The 26,199-nt window shown below is 39.7% G+C and overlaps 1 protein-coding gene across 1 annotated transcript in view; it reads right to left on the minus strand.

The window, feature by feature from the left end:
• Positions 1–25,664, minus strand: part of LOC124804870 (RNA cytidine acetyltransferase) — a 102,325-nt gene extending 76,661 nt beyond the window's left edge. Inside the window, exons 1-4 of the mRNA XM_047265235.1 lie at positions 25,409–25,664; positions 25,223–25,314; positions 3,807–3,978; positions 3,467–3,651 (exon numbers count right to left, since the gene is read on the minus strand). Of these exons, the coding sequence (XP_047121191.1) occupies positions 3,467–3,651; positions 3,807–3,978; positions 25,223–25,314; positions 25,409–25,516 (557 nt within the window). The 5' untranslated portion in view covers positions 25,517–25,664. The remainder of the gene's footprint in view (positions 1–3,466; positions 3,652–3,806; positions 3,979–25,222; positions 25,315–25,408) is intronic.
• Between the last annotated feature and the right edge of the window lie 535 nt (positions 25,665–26,199).

A 26,199-nucleotide genomic window follows, 5' to 3' on the forward strand; every position in this document is an offset into this window, starting at 1 on the left:
TTCATTCTGCTACTGCTACTGCTTTCCTACAGTAAACTATGCTGTCAATCATTCATACTGAGGAAACTTCAGAAATACATTAATGGCTCATCTATCATGAACTACTGGAACTCAGTATACTGACTAAAAAGAAAGCAGTGGTGATTCATAAACAGAAATAACACATTATTTTTAAGCTGATGTTTGATAATATCATAATTATCACTTTATCCTGCAAAATACAACTTTATTAAATATTTTTTAACTTCTATATGGAATTTTACATTTCACTGTTAAATCTCTATTATTATTTCCTATTTTACACATTATTATATATAGTCTTTGAGGCAGAGGAGTTTCTGTTACCCAACCCGAAACAGAACAAATTTGAAGGATTAACACAGAAACTGATTTAAAAATGGTAAAATTTTAGTGTTTTTAAGTGCAAATAGTTCTTGCACCTGGAGAAGAAGTACAATGGACAGGAGCTGAAGAGAATGAAAATGAACTGTAAGCCCATCGACTAAGTGAAATACAAGGAATGGAAAAGAAGCACTACTTTTCTGGCATACACAAACTGTCCTGAGAAAGCTATGTAGTCCATCCAATAGATCATTTATACATTAACCTCATCCACAGCTAAACCCTCTTCCTCCCTGGTTCTTCGTAAGGGTTCCTTTTTTTTTTTTTTTTTTACTGTCTATTTCCATTTTTTTTTCATTTTAATACATTGACAAGGTATACCCCGTGTATTTCTGTTTACACACATGATAAACATGTACTTTGTCTATGGTTTACACAGCTTTACTACTTATTTTATGCTTGCATATTTTGAAACTGAAATTAAATATTTGCACAAAATACTAGAAAGGATATCCTTTTCTGAGAACATTGGCAGTTCTTTCCAATATTGATCCTATCTTGTTGTGTCATATGAGATGTGTTGCATATTTTCACCGTCTATGGGACATTTTCAGAAAGTAAGTGTACTGTGACCATAATGAGCTTTGCTTTTTTTGAGAGTTGGCGACAATGGGTGGTAGAGGGGGATCTCCTGGCAAAAGCAAGCATTGCAGGAACATGATAGTATGTAAACTCACACTGTAGTGTCCAATTGTATAAAAGATGTCAGTAAGAAATCCCGCCAAGTACATGCCGCATGCTGTGATCCATCTCCTACTTGTGGAATGAAGAACAACCTAGTGAAGTCTTTCTGTGCATCAAAATGGTTTATGGCAAAGGTGTTATGAATAGACTGAGTTTTTTAAGTGGTGTAGGGAGGTTAATGGAGACAGACCAAATGTTCATGATGAAAAGAAATGTGAAAGACTTCCCATTTTGACTGATGAGTTAGTGCAAAAAATGGAAACTGTTCATGAAGACTGGCAACTGACAGTGGATGAAATTTCCAGGAAGTTTCCACAACTCTCCAGAATGTTCTTATACAAGACGCTCACAGAAATTGTGAGCTACTGGAAAATGTGTGTAAGACAAATCTCAAAACAGCTGAAGAAGCACAATAAAAAATCATGTCAATAGTGCCTGCACGTTTCTTGTGTAATTTTAATTTTAAATTGAGGATTTCTTAGCTCTATTGTGACTGGAGATGAAACATGAATGGCTCATTATATGCCTGAGACAAAAAGACAGTTATCACAGTGGCATCAGACCAACTCTCCATCCGCCAAAAAATTCAAAACTGGAATTTCAGGCAGTGTTTTGAGATTGATGTGGCATTACTTTTGCTGAATTCTGTAAGTGCTTCCTGACGAAGCAACTGTTGGTTGCGAAAACCAGAATTTTGTGTGTATGTTTGTGTGTCTATTGACCTGCCAGCGCTTTTGTTTGGTAAGTGTGTGTGTGTGTGTGTGTGTGTGTGTGTGTGTGTGTGTGTGTGTGTGTGGTGTATATATACACTCCTGGAAATGGAAAAAAGAACACATTGACACCGGTGAGTCAGACCCACCATACTTGCTCCGGACACTGCGAGAGGGCTGTACAAGCAATGATCACACGCACGGCACAGCGGACACACCAGGAACCGCGGTGTTGGCCGTCGAATGGCGCTAGCTGCGCAGCATTTGTGCACCGCCGCCGTCAGTGTCAGCCAGTTTGCCGGGGCATATGGAGCTCCATCGCAGTCTTTAACACTGGTAGCATGCCGCGACAGCATGGACGTGAACCGTATGTGCAGTTGACGGACTTTGAGCGAGGGCGCATAGTGGGCATGCGGGAGGCCGGGTGGACGTACCGCCGAATTGCTCAACACGTGGGGCGTGAGGTCTCCACAGTACATCGATGTTGTCGCCAGTGGTCGGCGGAAGGTGCACGTGCCCGTCGATCTGGGACCGGACCGCAGCGACGCACGGATGCACGCCAAGACCGTAGGATCCTACGCAGTGCCGTAGGGGACCGCACCGCCACTTCCCAGCAAATTAGGGACACTGTTGCTCCTGGGGTATCGGCGAGGACCATTCGCAACCGTCTCCATGAAGCTGGGCTACGGTCCCGCACACCGTTAGGCCGTCTTCTGCTCACGCCCCAACATCGTGCATCCCGCCTCCAGTGGTGTCGCGACAGGCGTGAATGGAGGGACGAATGGAGACGTGTCGTCTTCAGCGATGAGAGTCGCTTCTGCCTTGGTGCCAATGATGGTCGTATGCGTGTTTGGCGCCATGCAGGTGAGCGCCACAATCAGGACTGCATACGACCGAGGCACACAGGGCCAACACCCGGCATCATGGTGTGGGGAACGATCTCCTACACTGGCCGTACACCACTGGTGATCGTCGAGGGGACACTGAATAGTGCACGGTACATCCAAACCGTCATCGAACCCATCGTTCTACCATTCCTAGACCGGCAAGGGAACTTGCTGTTCCAACAGGACAATGCACGTCCGCATGTATCCCGTGCCACCCAACGTGCTCTAGAAGGTGTAAGTCAACTACCCTGGCCAGCAAGATCTCTGGATCTGTCCCCCATTGAGCATGTTTGGGACTGGATGAAGCGTCGTCTCACGCGGTCTGCACGTCCAGCACGAACGCTGGTCCAACTGAGGCGCCAGGTGGAAATGGCATGGCAAGCCGTTCCACAGGACTACATCCAGCATCTCTACGATCGTCTCCATGGGAGAATAGCAGCCTGCATTGCTGCGAAAGGTGGATATACACTGTACTAGTGCCGACATTGTGCATGCTCTGTTGCCTGTGTCTATGTGCCTGTGGTTCTGTCAGTGTGATCATGTGATGTATCTGACCCCAGGAATGTGTCAATAAAGTTTCCCCTTCCTGGGACAATGAATTCACGGTGTTCTTATTTCAATTTCCAGGAGTGTATATTAGTAGAGGGAAACATTCCACATGGAAAAAATATATCTAAAAACAAAGATAATGTGACTTACCAAACGAAAGCGCTGGCACGTCGATAGACACACAAACAAACACAAACATACAGCATTCATGTATATATAAATCACACCAATTACCTCTCATTGAAGCGCCCAACAACATCCTGATGGGCCTCTGTGCGATAACGTTCATGAACATCCATACTCATTGTGTACAGCTGGCGCAGTGATTTGACAGTTCGCAGTAGTAAAACAATGATTCCACCACCTTCAACTGTCTCTATAGTTCGAGCTAAGAGATTGGGTGTAAGTGCTTCAAAATCCTGAGCAATTTGCAAAAAAATGAAAACATTGACAATGAGAAGAAAGCAAAGAAGACATACAATTGCATTTAAACCTGAGATAATTTAAATCCTATAGCTAAACAAAAACCACAATCAGATAACACAACTGTAGAATGATCTAGTTTTTCAATTACCTGGAGAACACACATGCCATATGTGTTTCCCAATATTTTGTGTGTCTCAGCATAGTAACAATACCGTATATTTGTTGAGGCTACAAACAACTCAAAGGGATCATCTTCATTAACATTTAGCTTTCCAGATTTGATTTTACGTTGAAGGTTCTTCATTCTCTTCTTGCGATGGCTAAGAAAATAAAATAAAATTATAGTTTACTAAATGACATAAAAGGAGACTTCTGCAGTTGGCAGTACAACTAAAGTAAATAAAGTATTTGTTCAATGAAAGCAAAAAAAAGAATACTTAGAAAATATATTTACTCTTTAACAGCTTTCATAGCAAACAACAAAAAGGAAGAGAGAGTGTATATCTAAAAAAAACTGCTAACCTGCTTGAGAGAGAGAGAGAGAGAGAGAGAGAGAGAGAGAGAGAGAGATCAACGGATGAGTATATAACATTTCATGTCCTAGCTGTTTTGCCTACTATACAGGAAAAACAGTCAGAATTTTAAAATCCTGTTCCAATAGCACATGAATACTTTCCAACTGAACCATTTGAAAAATCAGCTATTGCACAAAACATGCTCAGCACAAAATATGTTATTAATGATATGCAAAAGAACCTGGCAGGTCTACACACCCAACCCAATGACAAGAATCTACAACTGCTAGAACAAATTGAAACATGCCACCAAAAAATAGAAAAACCCAAATCCTTGCTAGGTGAACAAGTATAATTTGAAAGTCACAATTATGCTAGTAATTTTTAAGACTTATTCTTAATCTAATAGCTGGTAATGATGTACAGACTTATTTCAATGCCAGAGATAATAACAATGTAACTACTACACAAATACAAACATACTGTTTCTGAAGTCTTGGAAAGAGTCTCAGCCCCCAAAAGTACCATGTGTAAATATGAATATCATCACAGGAGTTTAAGGTGAAATCAGCAACAACTTTCTAAACAACAGGAGCATTTTTGGCAAGGCATGAATGATAAACAATGCTACTAGAGAATCAAAACGCTCAGCATGAGTCTTAGACGACGTTCTTACAGATATCGACAGAGAAAATTGTGAAGTATTTACAGGAGATCTTGGCCTTTCTCGTCATCACTGTCAAAAGCCAAAGACAGGCTTGATAAAATCCGTAAAACTGCAGGCCTACAAAAGCATCTTCTCTGAACGCAAATCACATACTTTTTCTATGCCACTGGTAAATCAAAGTAAGTAAATGAAGTATACATGGACTAGAAGCTTAGTTCTCTAAATTCTGCACCCTGTTTAAATTAAGCCTTGAGGATATAGACAGATAACTGTGATTGTTAAAAAGCAGTTGCATACATTTAAATTTTTCAGTTCTTTACAAAAGCACTACACTAAGCCACAATTCCTAGATTACTATCACATGTATAAAAAAATATACAGCAGGTACTGCTTGCTGTAAAAAAAAAAAAAAAAAAAAACCAACAACAACAACAACAACAACAACACGCAAAGATAAAATGATGGAGAATGTAGAAAATAAAAGGAAGGTGCTGTGGGATCTCATAAAACATGGATCTGGAAAAGCCAGACATAAGTATAACAACATGCAAATCAAAGATGAGGATAAAATTATAGATGTACCCACAGGAATTTGGAAATTTTGTAAATAACTGGTTCTCTGGAACTGCAAAATCTTCTTAAAACATGTGTGGCAGCCACAATGACTTACGTGGTGAGCAAGCACAATGATGATATTCCACAGCAGGGCTTGAAGTCAGGAAGCCAATACAGAAGTTAAAAAATAAGAAGTCAGCAGGCAGGTGAGGTTCTGTTATGAAGGTGTGCAAAGAGAGCACACAAGTCCCACCGACAAATTTAATAAATAAGACCTTCTGTTTAGGTATTTCTCCATAATACCTAAAGCACACATGAGTAGTGCCATTACTAAACAAAGATAGCACAGGCTGTACTGAAAACTGCAGGACAGTTTCACTACTGCCTTCACTCTAAAAAATAATTGAATAAATCATGAAGATGGATTAATGAGTTATATGAATAAATACAACATTTTTAACAAAACACAGTTTTGTTCTTGAAGTGGCAGAAGTACACTATCAGCCATTGCAAAGTACACAAAAGTGATACTTGGAGCTCATGACAAAGGTGACTGTGTTACAAGCATATTCTTATAGTTGTCCAATACTTTTGACACTGTTGATCAGAAAATACTACTACACAAGTTAGAAGTACTAGGTGTAACAGAATAGCAAATGGGGGGTTCTAATCTTACTTGGAAAGCAGGATGCAAAAGGTGGGAACAGTTCACACATCCACTGATGAAAAATATTTAGTAACACAATTGACAGACAAGAAACACATAAACACAGGAGTTTCTAACGGTAACACACACACAAATGCGTTCATAATATTGTTACATTCCATCCTGAATTTTCCGTTGTTTGATTTTCTGGACAGTAGAAGACATGGAGAAAAAGTTATCTTCGCTGACAACAGCAATGTCATAGTCAATGATAAAACACCAGCAACTCCTATCAGAGAAAGCTAACGAAACCCTCAAGGATGTTTATGATTGGGTTGTATGTAATAAATTAACACGTTTATGATTGGGTTGTATGTAATAAATTAACATTGAACATTCAGAAAACAACCACTATGCACCTCAGCATAAAGAGGGAACACAATTCTGTCACATTAAGTATAGATGATAAATTTATAGATTGTGTAAACAACACACAGCTTTTAGAGATGAATAGTGACTGTCAGTTAACATGGACAGCTTGTAGAGATGAATAGTGACTGTCAGTTAACATGGAATGAACACACAAAGAAGCTTGCAAAAAGAACGTCATCGGAATGTTTTGCTCTTAGGATTCTATCGTCAATTTGTAACAGCCAATGTCTTGTGGCGACATACTCAATTCTTAGTTATGGGATTCTTTTCTGGGGATCGAAGGCACGAAACATGGATACAATTCTTAAACTACGAAAAAGGGTTGCAAGAATAATAACTGTAAGTTGTAGTTGGGCTCACTGTAAAAAGCTGTTTAAAAATTGGGTATCCTTACTGCACCAAGTGAATACATTTACCAATCTGTTGTTCGTATCAGGAAAAAAATTATCAAGGTTTTTACAAACAGTTTTATACATAATCGTTGACGACGAGCCAGTCTGGACTACGAAGGAAAAAACAAAAAGGCTCAAAACAGCATTTTCTATCAGGGAATAAAATTACACAATATACTGGTCAAGGCGGTGAAAAAGATTCTATATCTACATATCTACTCTGAAATTCACGCCAAATGCCTGGCAGAGTGCTCATCAAACAACTTTTACACAATTTCTCTACCCTTCCACTCGCAAACAGTGCACAGGAAAAACTAATACTTAAATCTTTAAGGCTATCATGATTATTCCCTATGTGATTTGATGTTGCAAAAAATTTTTCATATTACGAAGAGAAAGTTGGTGACTGAAATTTTGTGAAAAGATCTCGCCACACAGCAAAACACCTTCATTTTAATGATTGCCAACCCCATTCACTTATCATATCTGTGATACTCTCTCCCCTATTTCATGATAATATAAAACAAGCAGCCCTTCTTTGAACCTTTTCGACATCCTCCATCAATCCTATCATGCAAGGGCCCACAATGTACAGCAGTACTCCAGAAGGAGACAGACAAGCATATTGTAGGCAGTCTAAATTGTTACAGATGTAAAGTCTCTCATAGATTGTACTGCAAACTTTCTCTTAAAAAAGACTGCTCTGCTCTTCAACATGTAACAGCATTCATGCAACTGTGGAAGAAAAATTCCAAAAACAACCACTGGGCTGTGTCTAAGCAATTCTCAATTATATCCTTTCTCTGAGGCATGTTACATCTCGGAAACCATTCAGAATAGGCATATCTCCACATTAAGTTTTCTGCTTCAAATGAGTATTCCTGCCATACGTCCGAATATTGACAATGCCTCCCGTATAAGTTTTTTCTTATTTGAGGAATAAATCACGATTTGGGGTACAATGCACCAAATTTTGCATTTGCTGTTTCTAAGATTTAATTTCAGACTGACACTCTAGGCTGGAGATAAACCAAAAGGAATGCACAAGAGCAACTAATTTTCATAGTTATTTTAAAATCTTGTGCAATCATGGGTCTTCTACATTTCCTTTTTGTTTGAAATTTTGATTTAATTCAAGTGATGATGAAAATAATATGATTGTTACATCAAATTGAATAATACTGTAACAGAAAATTGTAAACTGCAGTTCAACTGAGTTTCCAGACAGGCTTACTGCATACTTCAGATGCAGTTTATTCATCTTTATGTTGCAAGGAAAGTGCTATACCATCACCACTCAATGAAGAGTGAAGGAACGGGAGGCTTCAAATGTTCATATTAATAATTTATACTGCCAAACTAACACAGAACATACTGATACTTAACATACTCTAGCACATTCATCTCCATTTATTTTTCTTATCACGATACCTAACAATTTTTAGGATATATGAATCTAGAAGCTGAGATTATTAAGCACTTTTTTTAGTCAAAGATGTCATATTTAGGACGAAAAATGGTAAAGCTGCCATTCACCCTGAGGGCTAGTTTGTACAGAACTGTGCCTTAATAGGAACAGTCCAATTGGAGGTGGTATGCCCTTGCCTACCTCCCACTTTTGACCTGATTTATCCAGCAATAAGGGGACCCACAGCTAGTTTAACAAGGATTCAGAAGTTTCACACAGCAAGGTATTTCTCACATCAGAAAATGATTGCCAGAGGCGAAAGAAGGAATAAGTGAGAGAAAAAATCCTTTGATTGAGTGGGGATTGAGACCCATACCTTCAGATTTGTCATCTGACCCAATATGCCACCAGGCAATACCTAGCACTAGAGTAACACAAAAAAATACTCATTACACATACATAGTAAAGTAACTACAATTACATATTGTAAGAGTCTGTTTAAAAATCTATAGATGCTAAAAATGCTGCAATTTATTTTTAATGTCATTTACAAATGTGATATCAGAAAGATCTCTGTTCTAATCTGAATTTAACTTTGAGTCAAATTAGAGGGGAATTACTGCAAAAATCTCTTATATTACAGATGGTAGAAATAAATTTAAAAGAAGCTTAGACGAAGAGAGAAGAGAAGACAAAATGCTAGAAATGAGTTCAACATTTTTTTTTCTTTTTTATGTCCAGAAATCAACTATTTAGTTTTTCAACTAAATACTAACTCCATCAATAATACATTTATCTTCCCTCTGACGCTCCCCCACTTGGTTCTTCAAGCATGCACTGGATTGGAAAAACGGGGCACTTCGTAACATTCAACAAGCCATTTGTGGCACAGTCATGGGTACCCACATGGCACTGTCCTATATGCCAACCTATTTATGAGTCATCAAGAGGAGACCTCCCGACCCTCCCAAAACACCAAAGCTCTGGTCTTGTTCTTTGATGATATCAAGATCTGGAGTCACAACCAAACCACCCTATCTTCATTTTTCACAAGCTCAACAACTCTCCCATCTGCTTCACCTGATCTCCTCGAAACCAGCTCACCTGATCTCCTCGAAACCTGCATGCGACCTCACTGGATGCTGATCTCCTCCTCTCTAATGGCTCCATCCATAGTCCACATTAAATCCAAGAGCAACTAAACACCTGCATTTGACAGCTGTCATACCTTACATACCAAAAAAATCCCTCCCATACCGCCTGGCCACCTGCAGATAGTACATCTGCAGTGACCAGAATTCCCTTATCCAGTTTGCTGAAGAGCTCACCAAGATCTTCACAGAAAGGCACTATCTCCCCCCGACCTGATCCACAAACAGATCTCCAGTGCCTTTTCCCCACACATACTCAATGCTCCCACCACCCCCATGAACCAGCTACAAACGAGTGCCACCTTCATCACCCAATATCATCCTGGACTGGAAGAACTGAACATCCCCTGTCAGGGCTTTGTTTACCTATTATCATGCCCTAAAATATGGGACAACCTACACACGATACCTCCCACCCCTTCTAAAATGGTGTTCCGCCCCCCATCCAACTTCTGAAACATACTAGTCCATTCCTATGCCACTCCCAATTTCAATCCATAGTGACAGGGATCATATGTCAGATGCAAGACCTGCCTAATGCACACACCAGCACTTCCCTCTCCAGTCCTGTCACAGGCTTAACCTACCCCTTCAAAGCCCAGGCCAACTGTGAAAGCAGCCAAATTATATATCAGTTCTACTGCAATCATTGTGCTGCTTTTTTTATATTGGTACGACTACTAACCAGCTGGTCACTGCCAAACTGTGGCTACGAGTAAGAGTGTGGTAGACCACCCTGAGATACAATATGCTGCTGAACATAACATGCTCAATTTCAATGGCTGTATCACAGCTAAGGCCCCTTGAATACCCCTCCATCAAACAGCTTTTCAGACCAGCACAGATGAGAATCATCTTCACAACAAATTCTGTACTCCCAGAATTATACCAGCCTTAACCTATGGTAACCTACTGTCCTCACACCCTCCACCCAAGAATTTCAGCCCCTCTGTCCTATCACCTGTTCCCTACTCACATTCCATAACCCTCATTGTCTGCCACCGCTATTAAATATTCTTCTAGAAGAAATAAATGTTCTTTTCAGAGCTGAAAATACTAACAGACCAAATGGTCAATGCTGCGTATTGGGAACAGGATTTTTAATGAACTTAATATTCCTCTTTCTTTCACTCACAAAATACGGATCAGGGTTATACTCATGTTGCCATACTCTGCAACTGAATGAATACGGACGTTTCATGTTGTTGTTGTTGTCTTCAGTCCTGAGACTGGTTTGATGCAGCTCTCCATGCTACTCTATCCTGTGCAAGCTTCTTCATCTCCCAGTACTTACTGCAACCTACATCCTTCTGAATCTGCTTAGTGTGTTCATCTCTCGGTCTCCCTCTACGATTTTTACCCTCCACGCTGCTCTCCAATGCTAAATTTGTGATCCCTTGATGCCTCAGAACATGTACTACCAACCGGTCCCTTCTTCTTGTCAGGTTGTGCCACAAACTCCTCATCTCCCCAATTCTATTCAATACCTCCTCAATAGTTATGTGATCAACCCATCTAATCTTCAGCATTCTTCTGTAGCACCACATTTCGAAAGCTTCTATTCTCTTCTTGTCCAAACTATTTATCATCCATACATGGCTACACTCCATGCAAATACTTTCAGAAACGACTACCTGACACTTAAATCTATACTCGATGTTAACAAATTTCTCTTCTTCAGAAACACTTTCCTTGCCATTGCCAGTCTACATTTTGTATCCTCTCTACTTCGACCATCATCAGTTATTTTGCTCCCCAAATAGCAAAACTCCTTTTCTACTTTAAGTGTCTCATTTCCTAATCTAATTCCCTCAGCATCAACCGACTTAATTCGACTACATTCCATTATCCTCATTCTGTTTTTGTTGATGTTCATCTTATATCCTCCTTTCAAGACACTGTCCATTCCATTCAACTGCTCTTCCAAGTCCTTTGCTGTCTCTGACAGAATTACAATGTCATCGGCGAACCTCAACGTTTTTATTTCTTCTCCATAGACTTTAATACCTACTCCGAATTTGTCTTTTGTTTCCTTTACTGCTTGCTCAATATACAAATTGAATAACATCGGGGAAAGGATACAACCCTGTCTCACACCCTTCCCAACCGCTGCTTCCCTTTCATGCCCCTCCACTCTTATAACTGCCATCTGGTTTCTGTACAAATTGTAAATAGCCTTTCACTCCCTGTATTTTACCCCTGCCACCTTTAGAATTTGAAAGAGAGTATTCCAGTCAACATTGTCAAAAGCTTTCTCTAAGTCCACAAATGCTAGAAATGTAGGTTTGCCTTTCCTTAATCTATTTTCTAAGATAAATCGTAAGGTCAGTATTGCCTCACATGTTCCAACATTTCTGCGGAATCCAAACCGATCTTCACCGAGGTCGGCTTCTACCAGTTTTTCCATTCGTCTGTAAAGAATTCGCATTAGTATTTTGCACCTGTGACTTATTAAACTGATAGTTCGGTAATTTTCACATCTGTCAACATCTGTTTTATTTGGGATTGGAATTATTATATTCTTCTTTAAGTCTGAGGGTATTTCGCCTGTCTCATATATCTTGCTCACCAGATGGTAGAGTTTTGTCAGGACTGGCTCTTCCAAGACTGTCAGTAGTTCCAATGGAATGTTGTCTACTCCCAGGGCCTTGTTTCGACTCAGGTCTTTCAGTGTTCTGTCAAACTCTTCACGCAGTATCGTATCTCCCATTTCATCTTCATCTACATCCTCTTCCATTTCCATAATATTGTCCTCAAGTACATCGCCCTTGTATAGACCCTTTATATACTCCTTCCACCTTTCTGCTTTCCCTTCTTTGCTTAGAAAGTTGGGTTTCCATCTGAGCTCTTGATATTCATACAAGTGGTTGTCTTTTCTCCAAAGGTCTCTTTAATTTTCCTGTAGGCAGTATGTGTCTTACCCCTCGTGAGATAAGCCTCTACATTCTTACATTTGTCCTCTAGCCATCCCTGCTTAGCCATTTTGCACTTCCTGTCGATCTCATTTTTGAGACGTTTGTATTCCCTTTTGCCTGCTTCATTTACTGCATTTTTATATTTTCTCCTTTCATCAATTAAATTCAATATTTCTTTTGTTACCCAAGGATTTCTACTAGCCCTCGTCTTTTTACCTACTTGATCCTCTGCTGCCTTCACTACTTCATCCCTCAGAGCTACCTATTCATCTTCTACTGTATTTCTTTCCCCCATTCCTGTCAATTGTTCCCTTATGCTCTCGCTGAAACTCTGTACAACCTCTGGTTCTTTCAGTTTATCCAGGTCCCATCTCCTTAAATTCCCACCTTTTTGCAGTTTCTTCAGTTTTAATCTACAGTTCATAACCAATAGATTGTGGTCAGAGTCCACATCTGCCCCTGGAAATGTCTTACAATTTAAAACCTGGTTCCTAAATTTCTGTCTTACCATTATATAAGCTATCTGATACCTTCTAGTATCTCCAGGATTCTTCCATGTATACAACCTTCTTTTATGATTCTTGAACCAAGTGTTAGCTATGATTAAGTTATGCTCTGTGCAAAATTCTACCAGACGGCTTCCTCTTTCATTTCTCTCCCCCAATCCATATTCACCCACTATGTTTCCTTCTCTCCCTTTTCCTACTCTCGAATTCCAGTCACCCACGACTATTAAATTTTCGTCTCCCTTCACTACCTGAATAATTTCTTTTATCTCATCATACATTTCATCAATTTCTTCATCATCTGCATAGCTAGTTGGCATATAAACTTGTTCTACTGTAATAGGGATGGGCTTCGTGTCTATCTTGGCCACAATAATGCGTTCACTATGCCGTTGGTAGTGGCTTACCCGCACTTCTATTTTTTTATTCATAATTAAACCTACTCCTGCATTACCCCTATTTCATATCATTTCTTAATTCACAGACCATTTATGTTGTTGCCTACATATTCCCAAAATGCCATGTTATTAAAATTGCCAATCAATAACTGAATTGCATGTGAAATTAAATTATTCAGTGGATGAAATATAAATAGCAGTTTTTTTTATTCTTGGCGGTTTCGCTATATATGTCACAGTGCAGTTCCACCGAGTTTATTATAGGATAATAATGTTGGGTGAAATCAAAAATCAACTACTGAACTGAGTTTTTAATTAAACTATACTATAATATTTCAGGTGGTTCGTGGTGTGGGTTCCTGTAGTCATGTCCTAGTTCATGAACCACGGGCAACATATGAGTGGCCAAGTAAGTGGTCCCGACAGTCGGGATATCAGTTACTTTGGAATAAGGCTGGGCATCTCGGACATATTCTGAGTCGTGGTCACCTTTGTGCTCATACGCCAAAGACTACCAAATCCACCGGTTAGTCCCTCAGCCGTTAGGGGTAAAACCCAATGAGACTCGGGGCAAGTAAGGCTAGCAACCTGCTTCCCTGGTACTTTAAATATGATGCTGGCAACAATCAGAGCAAAGTGCCTCGGACCTTTGGAGGTGATGGAGTCCCACCTCTAACTGACAAACCAGGGACTCCTAAGATACGACTTGGCAAACAAATGGTAATGAGATGGGGAGCTATTAATATCAATGGGGGCTACTCTTGGAAGAAGGTAGAGCTGGCAGAGGCTGCAAGTAAGATGGGGCTGGACGTTTTAGCTGTTAGTGACATTCGGGTAAGGGGTGAGAAAGAAGAAGAAGTGGGAGAATACAAGGTCTACTTGTCAGGAGTCAAAGCAGGAATAGCACAATGGGGTGTAGGGCTTTACATCAGGAAAGAAATGGAACCCAGCGTAGTTGCAATAAGGTATGTAAACGAACGACTGATGTGGATAGATTTGACAGTGTCTAGCAAGAAAATTAGGATTGTGTCAATATATTCGCATTGTGAAGGGACTGATCAAGATAAGATGGATAGTTTTTATGAGGCACTCAGTGATGTAGTTGTTAGAGTAAAGGACAAGGACAGTGTTCTGCTCATGGGTGATTTTAACGCCAGGATTGGAAATCGAACAGAAGGGTATGAAAAGGTTATGGGTAAATTTGGAGAGGATATGGAGGCCAACAGGAACGGGCAGCAACTCTTGGATTTCTGTGCCAGTATGGGCTTAGTAATCACAAACTCCTTTTTTAAACATAAGAACATTCACCGGTATACTTGGGAAGGCAGGGGAACCAGATCTGTCATTGACTATATAATAACAGATCAGGAATTCAGGAAGGCTGTGAGGGACACACGTGTATTCAGGGGATTCTTTGATGACACTGATCATTATTTAATCTGCAGTGAAATTGGGATTGTGAGGCCGAAAGTGCAGGAGGTCAGGTCCATATGTAGGAGGATAAGAGTGGAGAAACTTCAGGATAAGGAAATCAGGCACAAGTACATAACAGCGATCTCAGAAAGGTACCAGTTAGTTGAATGTAGTCAATTACAGTCATTGGAAAAGGAATGGACAAGGTACAGGGACACAGTACTAGAAGTGGCTAAAGAATGTCTTGGAACAGTAGTGTGTAAAAGTAGGAGGAAGCAAACAGCTTGGTGGAATGACACAGTCAAGGCAGCCTGTAAAAGGAAAAAGAAGGCGTATAAAAAATGGCTACATACTAGAACTCAGGTAGACAGAGAAAGTTATGTTGAAGAAAGAAACAAAGCCAAACAGATAATTGCAGCATCCAAGAAGAAATCTTGGGAAGACTTTGGAAACAGGTTGGAGACATTGGGTCAAGCTGCTGGAAAACCATTCTGGAGTGTAATTAGCAGTCTTCGAAAGGGAGGTAAGAAGGAAATGACAAGTATTTTGGACAGGTCAGGAAAACTGCTGGTGAATCCTGTGGATGCCTTGGGCAGATGGATGGAATATTTTGAAGAGTTGCTCAATGTAGGTGAAAATACGATCAGTAATGTTTCAGATTTCGAGGTAGAATGGGATAGGAATGATGATGGAAATAGGATCACGTTTGAGGAAGTGGAGAAAATGGTCAATAAATTGCAGTGCAATAAAGCAGCTGGGGTGGATGAAATTAAGTCGGAACTCATCAAGTACAGTGGAATGTCAGGTCTTAAATGGCTACACAGGATAATTGAAATGGCCTGGGAGTTGGGACAGGTTCCATCAGACTGGACAAAAGCAGTAATCACACCAATCTTTAAACATGGAAACAGAAAAGATTGTAACAACTACAGAGGTATCTCTTTAATCAGGTATTGTTGAAAGGAAAGTGCGAGTATTAGTTGAGGAGCAATTGGATGAAAATCAGTGTGGGTTTAGGCCTCTTAGAGGTTGTCAGGACCAGATCTTTAGCTTACGACAAATAATGGAGAAGTGTTATGAGTGGAACAGGGAATTGTATCTATGCTTTATAGATCTAGAAAAGGCATATGACCGGGTTCCTAGGAGGAAGTTATTGTCTGTTCTACGAGATTATGGAATAGGAGGCAAACTTTTGCAAGCAATTAAAGGTCTTTACATGGATAGTCAGGCAGCAGTTAGAGTTGACGGTAAACTGAGTTCATGGTTCAGAGTAGTTTCAGGGGTAAGACAAGGCTGCAACCTGTCTCCACTGTTGTTCATATTATTTATGGATCATATGTTGAAAACAATAGACTGGCTGGGTGAGATTAAGATATGTGAACACAAAATAAGCAGTCTTGCATATGCGGATGACTTAGTTGTGATGGCAGATTCGATTGAAAGTTTGCAGAGTAATATTTCAGAGCTAGATCAGAAATGTAAGGACTATGGTATGAAGATCAGCATCTCCAAAACGAAAGTAATGTCAGTGGGAAAGAAATATAAACGGATTGAGTGCCAAATAGGAGGAACAAAGTTAGAACAGGTGGACGGTTTCAAGTACTTAGGATGCATATTCTCACAGGATGGCAACATAGTGAAAGAACTGGAAGCGAGGTGTAGCAAGGCTAAGGCAGTGAGCGCTCAGCTACGATCTACTCTCTTCTGCAAGAAGGAAGTCAGTACCAAGACTAAGTTATCTGTGCACCGTTCAATCTTTCGACCAACTTTGTTGTATGGGAGCGAAAGCTGGGTGGATTCAGGTTACCTTATCAATAAGGTTGAGGTTACGGATATGAAAGTAGCTAGGATGATTGCAGGTACTAGTAGATGGGAACAATGGCAGGAGGGTGTCCAAAATGAGGAAATCAAAGAAAAACTGGGAATGAACTCTATAGATGTAGCAGTCAGGGCAAACAGGCTTAGATGGTGGGGTCATGTTACATGCATGGGAGAAGCAAGGTTACCCAAGAGACTCATGGGTTCAGCAGTAGAGGGTAGGAGGAGTCGGGGCAGACCAAGGAGAAGGTACCTGGATTCGGTTAAGAATGATTTTGAAGTAATAGGTTTAACATCAGAAGAGGCACGAATGTTAGCACTGAATAGGGGATCATGGAGGAATTTTATAAGGGGGGCTATGCTCCAGACTGAACGCTGAAAGGCATAATCAGTCTTAAATGATGATGATGATGATATAATATTTCAGATGCAGTAGATCATTCACTAAGTTTCTACTCTTTATTGTTGGTCTCTTTGTTTTGTCATCCTTGTATGTATCATATGTTGCAATTATCACTTTTGCAGAACTCTGATGGAATATCCGGCTGGGTCATTCCACGTCAATTCAACCAATTTGAGAAAATGTTCCAGCTAATAGTCTCAGATTTGGCTGAAATTTTGCACACCAATGCTACCAAGTGTGGAACACTCATGTACAAAATTTTAAGTTCCCCTGCCAATTAGTTCCAGAATTATGGCTTGTGAAAGAAGGTGGCATGACCCGGAAATTGCAGCCCGCATCTGGCAATCTATCTTCAGACCCAACTTCAGGTCTTAATAACTTTGGAACTATTCTGCACAGTCCAGTGAAATTTTTACAACCCAGTAACATCCACTTAGAGAACACACGCTATGAATCAAAACACCAACAACATATTTCTGTGGGAAAATAAAAAATTCCAAAATGTGATTTAAAAAATGTAATATGTTAAAAGGTACATATTGTAGGTGTCCTCTATGCCAAATATAATTCACTCAAAAAGGTTTTTTTTTTTGTGGTAAGCTTAATGTGGCCTAAACACACACAGAACTCATCATGCCCATATCAGTCACACAAACAGAGTTACATGCACACAAAAATTTGAAAAATTACCTGAAAAACATGGATTTTTGAAGTGTGGTAGCACAAAAGGGACAAGTGATATCCACGTCAAATTTCAAACACTGCAAGTAGACCATAATATAATATGTGGCAAAATTTCAACTTGTTGTTGCAAGGCATTTGTGTACAATAAAAGTTGACAGAGATGTATTTGGTTACATTTCTTTTAACATGATTTAGCAAGTAATAGTGATGGTGCTTGTTTCAGATAAAGCTGCAGCAATTGTTGGGAACCATTAGGCAACAGAAAGCTAAACAATGGTAGTTTTCAGGGACAGAACAAGTCATTGTTAGGCAGGAACAACAAAGGAAACAAGCAACAATTACAGGTTACTCATGTTTTTAAGATTCTAGTTCAGATTGGTCAGTATTGTTGTGGAAAGTCGGTATGGAGGCAGAAGACTGTACTAGTGGTGCTTTTGTTCAAACAAGTTGCAGTATTGGTAGAGCACAGGCATCTGAATGTCATAAAACAACATATGGAACAAAATGTGGCATTCGCTTTGTACTGTACGATCTGGATGAATCGAACCAAGATTTGTTGCTATGGAGATCCGGGATACACCCTGTGGGCACAAGAAGTACAGTTCCAGGAAACTTTAGTGTTTGTTATCATCATATGAAAGTGTTTCTGGATAAGTATTCTTTCCTACAAAGAAGTTGTCTTGATCCATTTCGGATTCATAAGAAGACAGTAAGTGTAGCCTCAGAGAAATTGATATAAAATCAGTATTGAAAGTGAATCAGTGCATGGGACATAACATGAAACCAGGACAAAAGTAATGTTCCAGGTGTGTTACACAGCTAAAAAATGAATAATATTCTGATAATTTACATGACAGTGATAAAGAGTATCAGCCACCTACAACCACAGCGGATGAGCAATTAAATACTTCAGTGACTGCTCTTGCTTTGTCTCCCATGAAGACACACAAAGTTGGGAAAAGAGACAGGCCCAGCTATGGTAGAAGAAAACTACAAGAAGCTCAAATGGAATTAAAACACAAAGTAGCTGACACACTAATGGTGGATGAGGAAGAACTATCTGCTCCAAAGGAACAGAAATCATGCCAGAAATGCTCTGATTTGGACAGAATTGTGCATGATTTGAAAGGAAAATGTGCCATATCCACACGCCAGAAAAAAGTAGCTATTCTTACCCTTGAACCTTCCACCTTGTCTATTGACTACACTACAAAGGAATTCAATGTTTCTACATATATGGTAAAGCAAGCTAGGAAAATAAAAGCAACCCAAGGAGTACTTCCACAACTTCAGCAGACTCAGAGCAAGCAATTGAGTTCAGAATAAAGGTGCTAGTGTCAGAGTTTTATGAAAATAATGACTACAGCCGAATAATGCCTTGAAAAAAAAGACTTTGTATGGTGAAAATGGGAAATGTACATGTACAGGTGCAAAAAAGACTGTTGCTATGCAACATATCAGAACTATATGTAGAATTCAAGGAAAAGTATCCCAATAGCAAAGTAGGTTTATCATCTTTTTTCAATCTTCAGCCAAAATGGGTTGTGCCTGTAAATGCAAGGGACACACACAATGTTTGTGTATGTGAGACCCATCAAAATGCTAAGCTGATGTTTGCTGCTATAAAGGATTCTGGTCTGGATCACAAACGTGCAATGAAGCTGCTACTGTGTGACATCAGTTCCTACCAGTGCATGATACACAGATATGAAAAGTGTCCTGGTAAGGTAAATCTGGCAGGACACATGAATAACAAACCGTATGGTAAACTCCTTATGGATGACGATGAACTTGTTACTTATAAACAAAGGACACACATGGATCACACAAGTCTTGAAACAAAGCAAAGTACAGGGGAAGATTTTGTTGAAATGTGTTGTCAAAAAATGGACAAACTGACCACACACAGCTTCACAGCAACAGCACAACTGGCTATCTCCAGTTTTGTAAGGATAATTTGAAACAGGATGAAATTATAGTAATACTACAATTACTGGTATTGGTGCTGCCATTTATAGTTCAAGATGCCATCCAAGGATATCATTGGGACAACAGTCAAGCAACTCTCCAGCCATTTGCAATTTACTATAGAGGTGAATCAGGCAATGTGTCTGTCATGAACCTGTGCGTTTTTAGTGACTGTTTAATTCATGATGCCAGTGCAGTTCATGCCCACATTCGCACTGTCATGGCATATGTAAGAAACAAGCTGCCTCACATACATTTTGCGAAATACTTCAGTGATGGGGCAGCTAGTCAGTACAAAAACTGTAAAAATCTCAAAAATTTATGCATGCATTACCATGATTTTCAGAATCACACAGAATGGAATTTTTTCGCAACAAGCAATGGTAAAAATGTATGTGATGGTATTGGTGCTACCATTAAGCACATAGCATCATGAGCTAGACTGCAGCACCCTACAGAAGGTCACATTCCAACACCTCTTCAATTATTTACCTGGGTACAGAAAAATATCTCTGGCATACAATCATTCTATGTTTCGAAAGATGAGGTGAAATCAGTCGAAGAGTTGTTAAAAAGCAGACTAGAACACATTAAAACTGTTGCAGGCACAAGGAGCCATCATCACTTCTCTCCAGCAGAATCTGACAATGTGCAGATGAGCAGACTGTCCGGTTATAACTATAGGTTCAAGCACATGTGTCTAACTCAAGATTCAGAGGCAAAAGCAGCAACATACAATGAGGTTGCTACGTTATTGCTGTTTATGATGACAAATGGTACTTAGGATGTGTTGCAGAGTGCCGTGAAGCATAAGGCGATGTATTTGTGAACTTCATGGCACTAGCAGGACCAGCAAGATCATTTCATTGGCCATGTTTGGCAGACAGGTGTTGGATTCCTTTTGAACATATTCTTATGACAGTTGCAGTTCCCACCACAGTGTCAGGAAGACAGTACAATTTGCCACTCAATGTAGAGTACAGTGGCTAAAGTGTGGGAGAACATCTGTTCGAAGCACAATTGACTGGTTTTTAGCAGTTAAGGTGCAGTAAACATTAATGATAGGTTGTGTTAATCTGGCTATATGTTGTTGCTTAGTGATTAAACAGTTGTGGGAGACTATAAGAAGAGGCAGAACAGTTTACAATATGTCTTTACAAAATTGTGTTGTGGAACAATGGCCACATCACTAAATACATCTGTCAACTTCCATTGTACACAAATGTCTTGCAATGACATGCTGAAATTTTGAGATATGTATCATTATGGTCTACTTATGCAGTGTGTGAAATCTGGCTTGGATACCACTTGTCCCTTATGTGCTACCACGCTTCGAAAATCCATGTTTTTCACGTAATTTTTCACATTTTTTCATTTTCTTGTGCATGTTGGGGTTGGGTTGTTTGGGTAAGGAGACCAGACAGTGAGGTCATCGGTCTCATCGGATTAGGGAAGAATGGGGAAGGAAGTCGGCCATGCCCTTTGAAAGGAACCATCCTGGCATTTGCCTGGAGCGATTTAGGGAAATCACGGAAAACCTAAATCAGGATGGCGGGATGTGGGATTGAACCGTCGTCCTCCCGAATGTGAGTCCAGTGTCTAACCACTGCGCCACCTCGCTCAGTCTTGTGCATGTAACTCAGTTTTTGTGACTGAAATGGGCATGATGAGTTCTGTGTGTGTTTAGGCCACATTAAGCTTACCACAAAAAAATTTATACCCTTTTTGAGTGAATTATATTTGGCATAGAGGGCACCTACAATATGTACGTTTAACATATTACATTTTTAATCACATTTTGGAATTTTTTATTTTCCCCCAGAAATATGTTGTTGGTGTTTTGGTTCACTGAGTGTGTTCTCTAAATGGATGTAACTGGGTTTTAAAAATTTCACTGGACTGTGTGGAATAGTTCCAAAGTTATCAAGACCTGAAGTTGGGTCTGAAGAGAGATTGCCAGATGCGAGTTGCAATTTCTGGGTCACGCCACCTTCTTTCACAAGCCATAATTCTGGAACTAATTGGCAGGGGAAACTAATACTTTGTACACAAGTGTTCCACAAATGGTAGAATTAGAGTACTGAATTTCAGTCAAATCTGAGACTATGAGCTGGAGCCCCTGGTTGAACTGACATGAAATGACCCTGCTCCATCTTCATAATGCCTCCTATATCTATGCTCAGTATTGTTAAAAATTGCTCTGAGAAGAACTGTTTCTTATTCATAATAATCATCTTTGTTTTTTCCAGGATGAAAGGACTGTCTGTCACCAAGACTGCTGTTAGCTCTCTTTGCTGCACCTTCTGTATTCGTTCTGGTAATTTCGCAACTGTCTTTCTTGTTTAGGAATTGTTTGAATGACCACAGGTACGCACATTTAAAGGTAGCTGAACAAACTTTTCTACAACACTGAGAATTAATAAACTGGATCTTTTGTTACATTACAAATAACAGAAAAAACCTAATCAACATTCCGCTCTACCAAAATGCCTTTTAGGCAGTAACAGCATACATTAAAATCACAGTGATGGTATCTACAGCTCCCTTCCTAAAAAAAAATATCCCAGACAACATCACAACTCGCGAACAATACACACAAAAAAAACAGCTACTTACCACAAACAAATTCTGGTGCTACACACTAAGTTAGCCAACCCCATCAAAAACACACACACATAATAACATCCAAATGACACACAACCTACCAACCCCATCCCCTCCCCCAAACATCACCCCCCCCCCCCAAAAAATAAATAAATAAAAAATAAAAATCACAAAATAAATGAAAATCAATCACACATTATAATTCAAAAAACAACAGCAACAAAACAGATCCTCTGTAACATAATCCTAAAACAACCATTACCCACAACCCCCCCCCCCCAAATACAAAATCCCCTCAACTAACCACCCTTGGCCTGTACATCTTATTAACTGCCCTCAAAAAGACGCGAAAAATACAATACTCCCCTGGGACGCTCTTCCGCCAGCAATACTCATCTTATCCCTCCCTGTGACTGAATTAACTACCTTCCCCAAAACCCCTCTATTGTATGCCCCTGTTTCGTAATTTTTGAACCCTAAACTATGGTTTACAACTAAATGACCATAGCCCATCTTCCCCAACACCCTATATGATGAAAAAGCATCTGACACTGCAGTACTCCCCTCCTCTATATACTCTTCAATTAATCCCACCAATTCTCTCTTAGTACACCCCTCCAAAACCCTGAAAACACAATCCGCACACCCACCCCTGAGATAACAGCCCCCCCCGACACAAATAAACCAACCAGAGACTTACCGCTCCCACACTTTCTCTTCCCAAACTGAGATTCGTCTATCTTGACCACTACACCGACCCACCCAATTTGCCTCTATACTTTACATATTCCAAAAATACTTCCCTACAAAAAGAAAACCAATCTAAAACTGTCCTCTCACTCACGTCAGTCTCATGTGAGCAAAAGCTGATAAGAGGACCTATTACAAAATTAGTAAGTCATAAAAAAAATCTCTCTCATGGCCAACCTACATTTCTAGAACCAGGTACCGTGTCTCATGGAGCGCCAAAGGTTGTCCTTTTGACTCTGCCACATATAACAGTCCCTGGTCCGAGACTCCGTAACTCTCGCCAACCTCTCACACTCTCTGCTAACAGTCCGAACATCTGAAGAAACTTGATCAAAGAGATCATGTCCTCTCCCTTCTCCGTACGCAATGTCTTGCTATTGTATTTCATAATCATATCCATACCTAACAAAAGAAGCCACACAATAAACTCAACATCTTACTGCACCACAAACAGCAAAAAGGCAGAGATGAGTATTGCAAGAAACTTAACATTAAAGTGGTGATAACAAAGTAGACAAAGCTGAAGAATTCCGTTACCCTGAAAGCAAAATCACTCATGATTAACTAAGCAAGGACGACATAAAAAGTGGACTAGAACAGCCAAAGAGGGCATTACTGGCCAAGAGAACTCGACTGTTACCACACACAGACCATAATTTCAGCCAGAAATTTCTAAGAATGTACGCCTGGAGCACAGCATTGCATCATAGCAAATTGCAGACAGTGGGAAAACCAGAACAGAAGAGAATCAAAGCATTTGAGATATGGTGCTACAGAGGAATGTTGAAAATTAAGTGGACTGATAAGAACAGAATGAGGAGGTTCTCCACAGAATCAATTAAGAAAGGAATATACGGAAAACACTAACAACATTTATGTTGACAACAAGGAATAAACTCTATTGTACTAGAGGGTAAAAACACAACAAATAATTAAGGATGTAGGATGGAAACACTACTTCGAGATGAAGAGGTTAGCACAGGAGCCCCATCAAACCAATCAGCAGACTGATGAATTAAAATATATCCACCATATGTCACAACATTGCTACCCATTTGCAACAAACTGTTGGACAGACTAATTTATATGAGGAATGACCAATGAAGGAATATTCAGAAATACACAGATAGATAGCTATGAGACAACTTTCAAAAGACCATCATACAGGCTGACTCCACTGCTCTCTACTAAAATAGGAGGAGATAAAAACATGCATCTCTCAAAACAAAAAAGCAGGTGGCTAATGTGTTAGTACAAAATATTCAGCTTAGTGGTTGAAGAACAAATAAATACATTAAAAATAGCTCATCACAGGATTAATGTGACGCTACTATACAGTAATTCATCCAGCTAAGCACTTTATGCAGCAAAATCTTTAAGCAAATAGTTGATGTTAGCAATCGAAACCACAAAAATATAAAAACGAAAATAAAAAAGGAAAAATTTGGGACCAGTTGAAGGGCAATTCAAATAGAGTAGAGATCATAGTAGTGAAGTTTATATAGGCTGAAACAATTAGAGATATGATTACGAAAAGAAGAGATTTGTAATGGCCATATCCAAAGGATGAATCTCTACAGACTGCCAAAAAGACTGCTCATTTATTTTGGTAAATTAAAAATAGATAGTGCATGGTCCAAAGAAGTTATGAGGGTCATGGATGAACTCCGAATCACTCCACAAGATGTTAAGGCAATGACTACGTATACCATTTCATCAGGGAACAGGTGACATATTACAATCAATCTTTACATAGAGTATTATCAACTGGTAATGTGTGGTGAACTAGTGCAGCTACAGTGAAGGGGAGTGCTGATGTAACATTATTCTTAAAAACCTTGACCGAAATGTGTGGAATGTAACGAAGTAAATATATGAGAAAAATCTGTATCCGGAGACTCAATATCAATATTCTATGTCTTAATATTCTTAACATACATTACTGGACTATGAAGAAACTTAATAAGGAAGCCGCCCGGGGTAGCGTATCGGTTCTAGGCGCAACAGTCTGGAACCGCGTGACCGCTACGGTCGCAGGTTCGAATCCTGCCTAAGGCATGGATGTGTGTGATGTCCTTAGGTTAGTTAGTTTTAAGTAGTTCTAAGTTCTAGGGGACTGATGACCTCAGAAGTTAGGTCCCATAGTGCTCAGAGCCACTTGAACCATAATAAGGAAACAGCTTTAAATGCACAATGGCACTGCTGAGTTAATTTCTACATAATGGTTTCCGATTTCACTTAATAGTACACAGCTCCTAAGCTGTGGCACATAAAAAACTTAGAAACATAATAAATAAATAACTATGGAAAATCGATTATTATGAGCCAATCTTACTCACCTACTGAATCCGAGTTCCTTTTTGTAGCACCATAATACGTTTGGTCTTGCCTTGACAGTCGCTTTCGAGAGCATATGATGTAATATAACAACCTAGGAGAAAAAGTACATTCATGAACGATATGACAGAGACAGACCAAGAATTAATATTTATTTTCAAAGCTGCATTTCGTAACTGTCTAACAACCTGATCACGACCCTTATCGCCAACTACAACAAACATTGTTCTGTGTCCTAGGGTCACTCCATTTTCAATTAGAACTCTTATTCTGTTGTCTATTTTCTTTCTCACCATCTTGTCAGGTTTTAATAATCTACACACTCAAACACAAACATGTGCTGTACACAGTGCCACAATTTTGTTTACGATTCAAAGATCACAATACCAGCTGAAGACAGTACACCACACCTCAGTTCACTCTTAATCGACTTAAGATCGATCCACACCTGACGGAACGAAATGTCATTTTCACTAGACTACAGCCTCAGACCTTCTGACGGCTGCCGCCATTCTACGAAGCGTTTCAAATGCTGGTAGTCACACAGACCATCAACGGAAGGAAATAGTACAGCACGGAACGGGAGGTCAAAGTCAGGGTTTCCGGGGAACCAAGTTTTGACGTTGATTTGATCTGGGAGGAACAGGTATCGTCTTCTGCTAACGCCGGAGTTCTTTTTTTCTCTACGCACACTCATGTTATAGAAGTGGATTCGTGATTTGGTGTTTTCTTAGTCTCTATTTTATTATTATGCTTTGTTTTCGTGACACAATACAAGTGTTCCATAACGTCATGGATACTTTTTCCGCTGAGTTGAGGAGAAATACCTGAAATTAAATGTAAATAAGAACATAAAATCATGAAGCGGTTTTCGTTATAGACCGTAACTTATTTTTGATAGTGAAAAACTCAACTTCACTGAAGGAGGAAATTGCGGTTGGTTTTTATGTTATTTGGCACAAACATGGAAAAAACACGA

Source organism: Schistocerca piceifrons, chromosome 7 (genome assembly GCF_021461385.2).
Source record: "Schistocerca piceifrons isolate TAMUIC-IGC-003096 chromosome 7, iqSchPice1.1, whole genome shotgun sequence".
NCBI lineage: Eukaryota > Metazoa > Arthropoda > Insecta > Orthoptera > Acrididae > Schistocerca > Schistocerca piceifrons.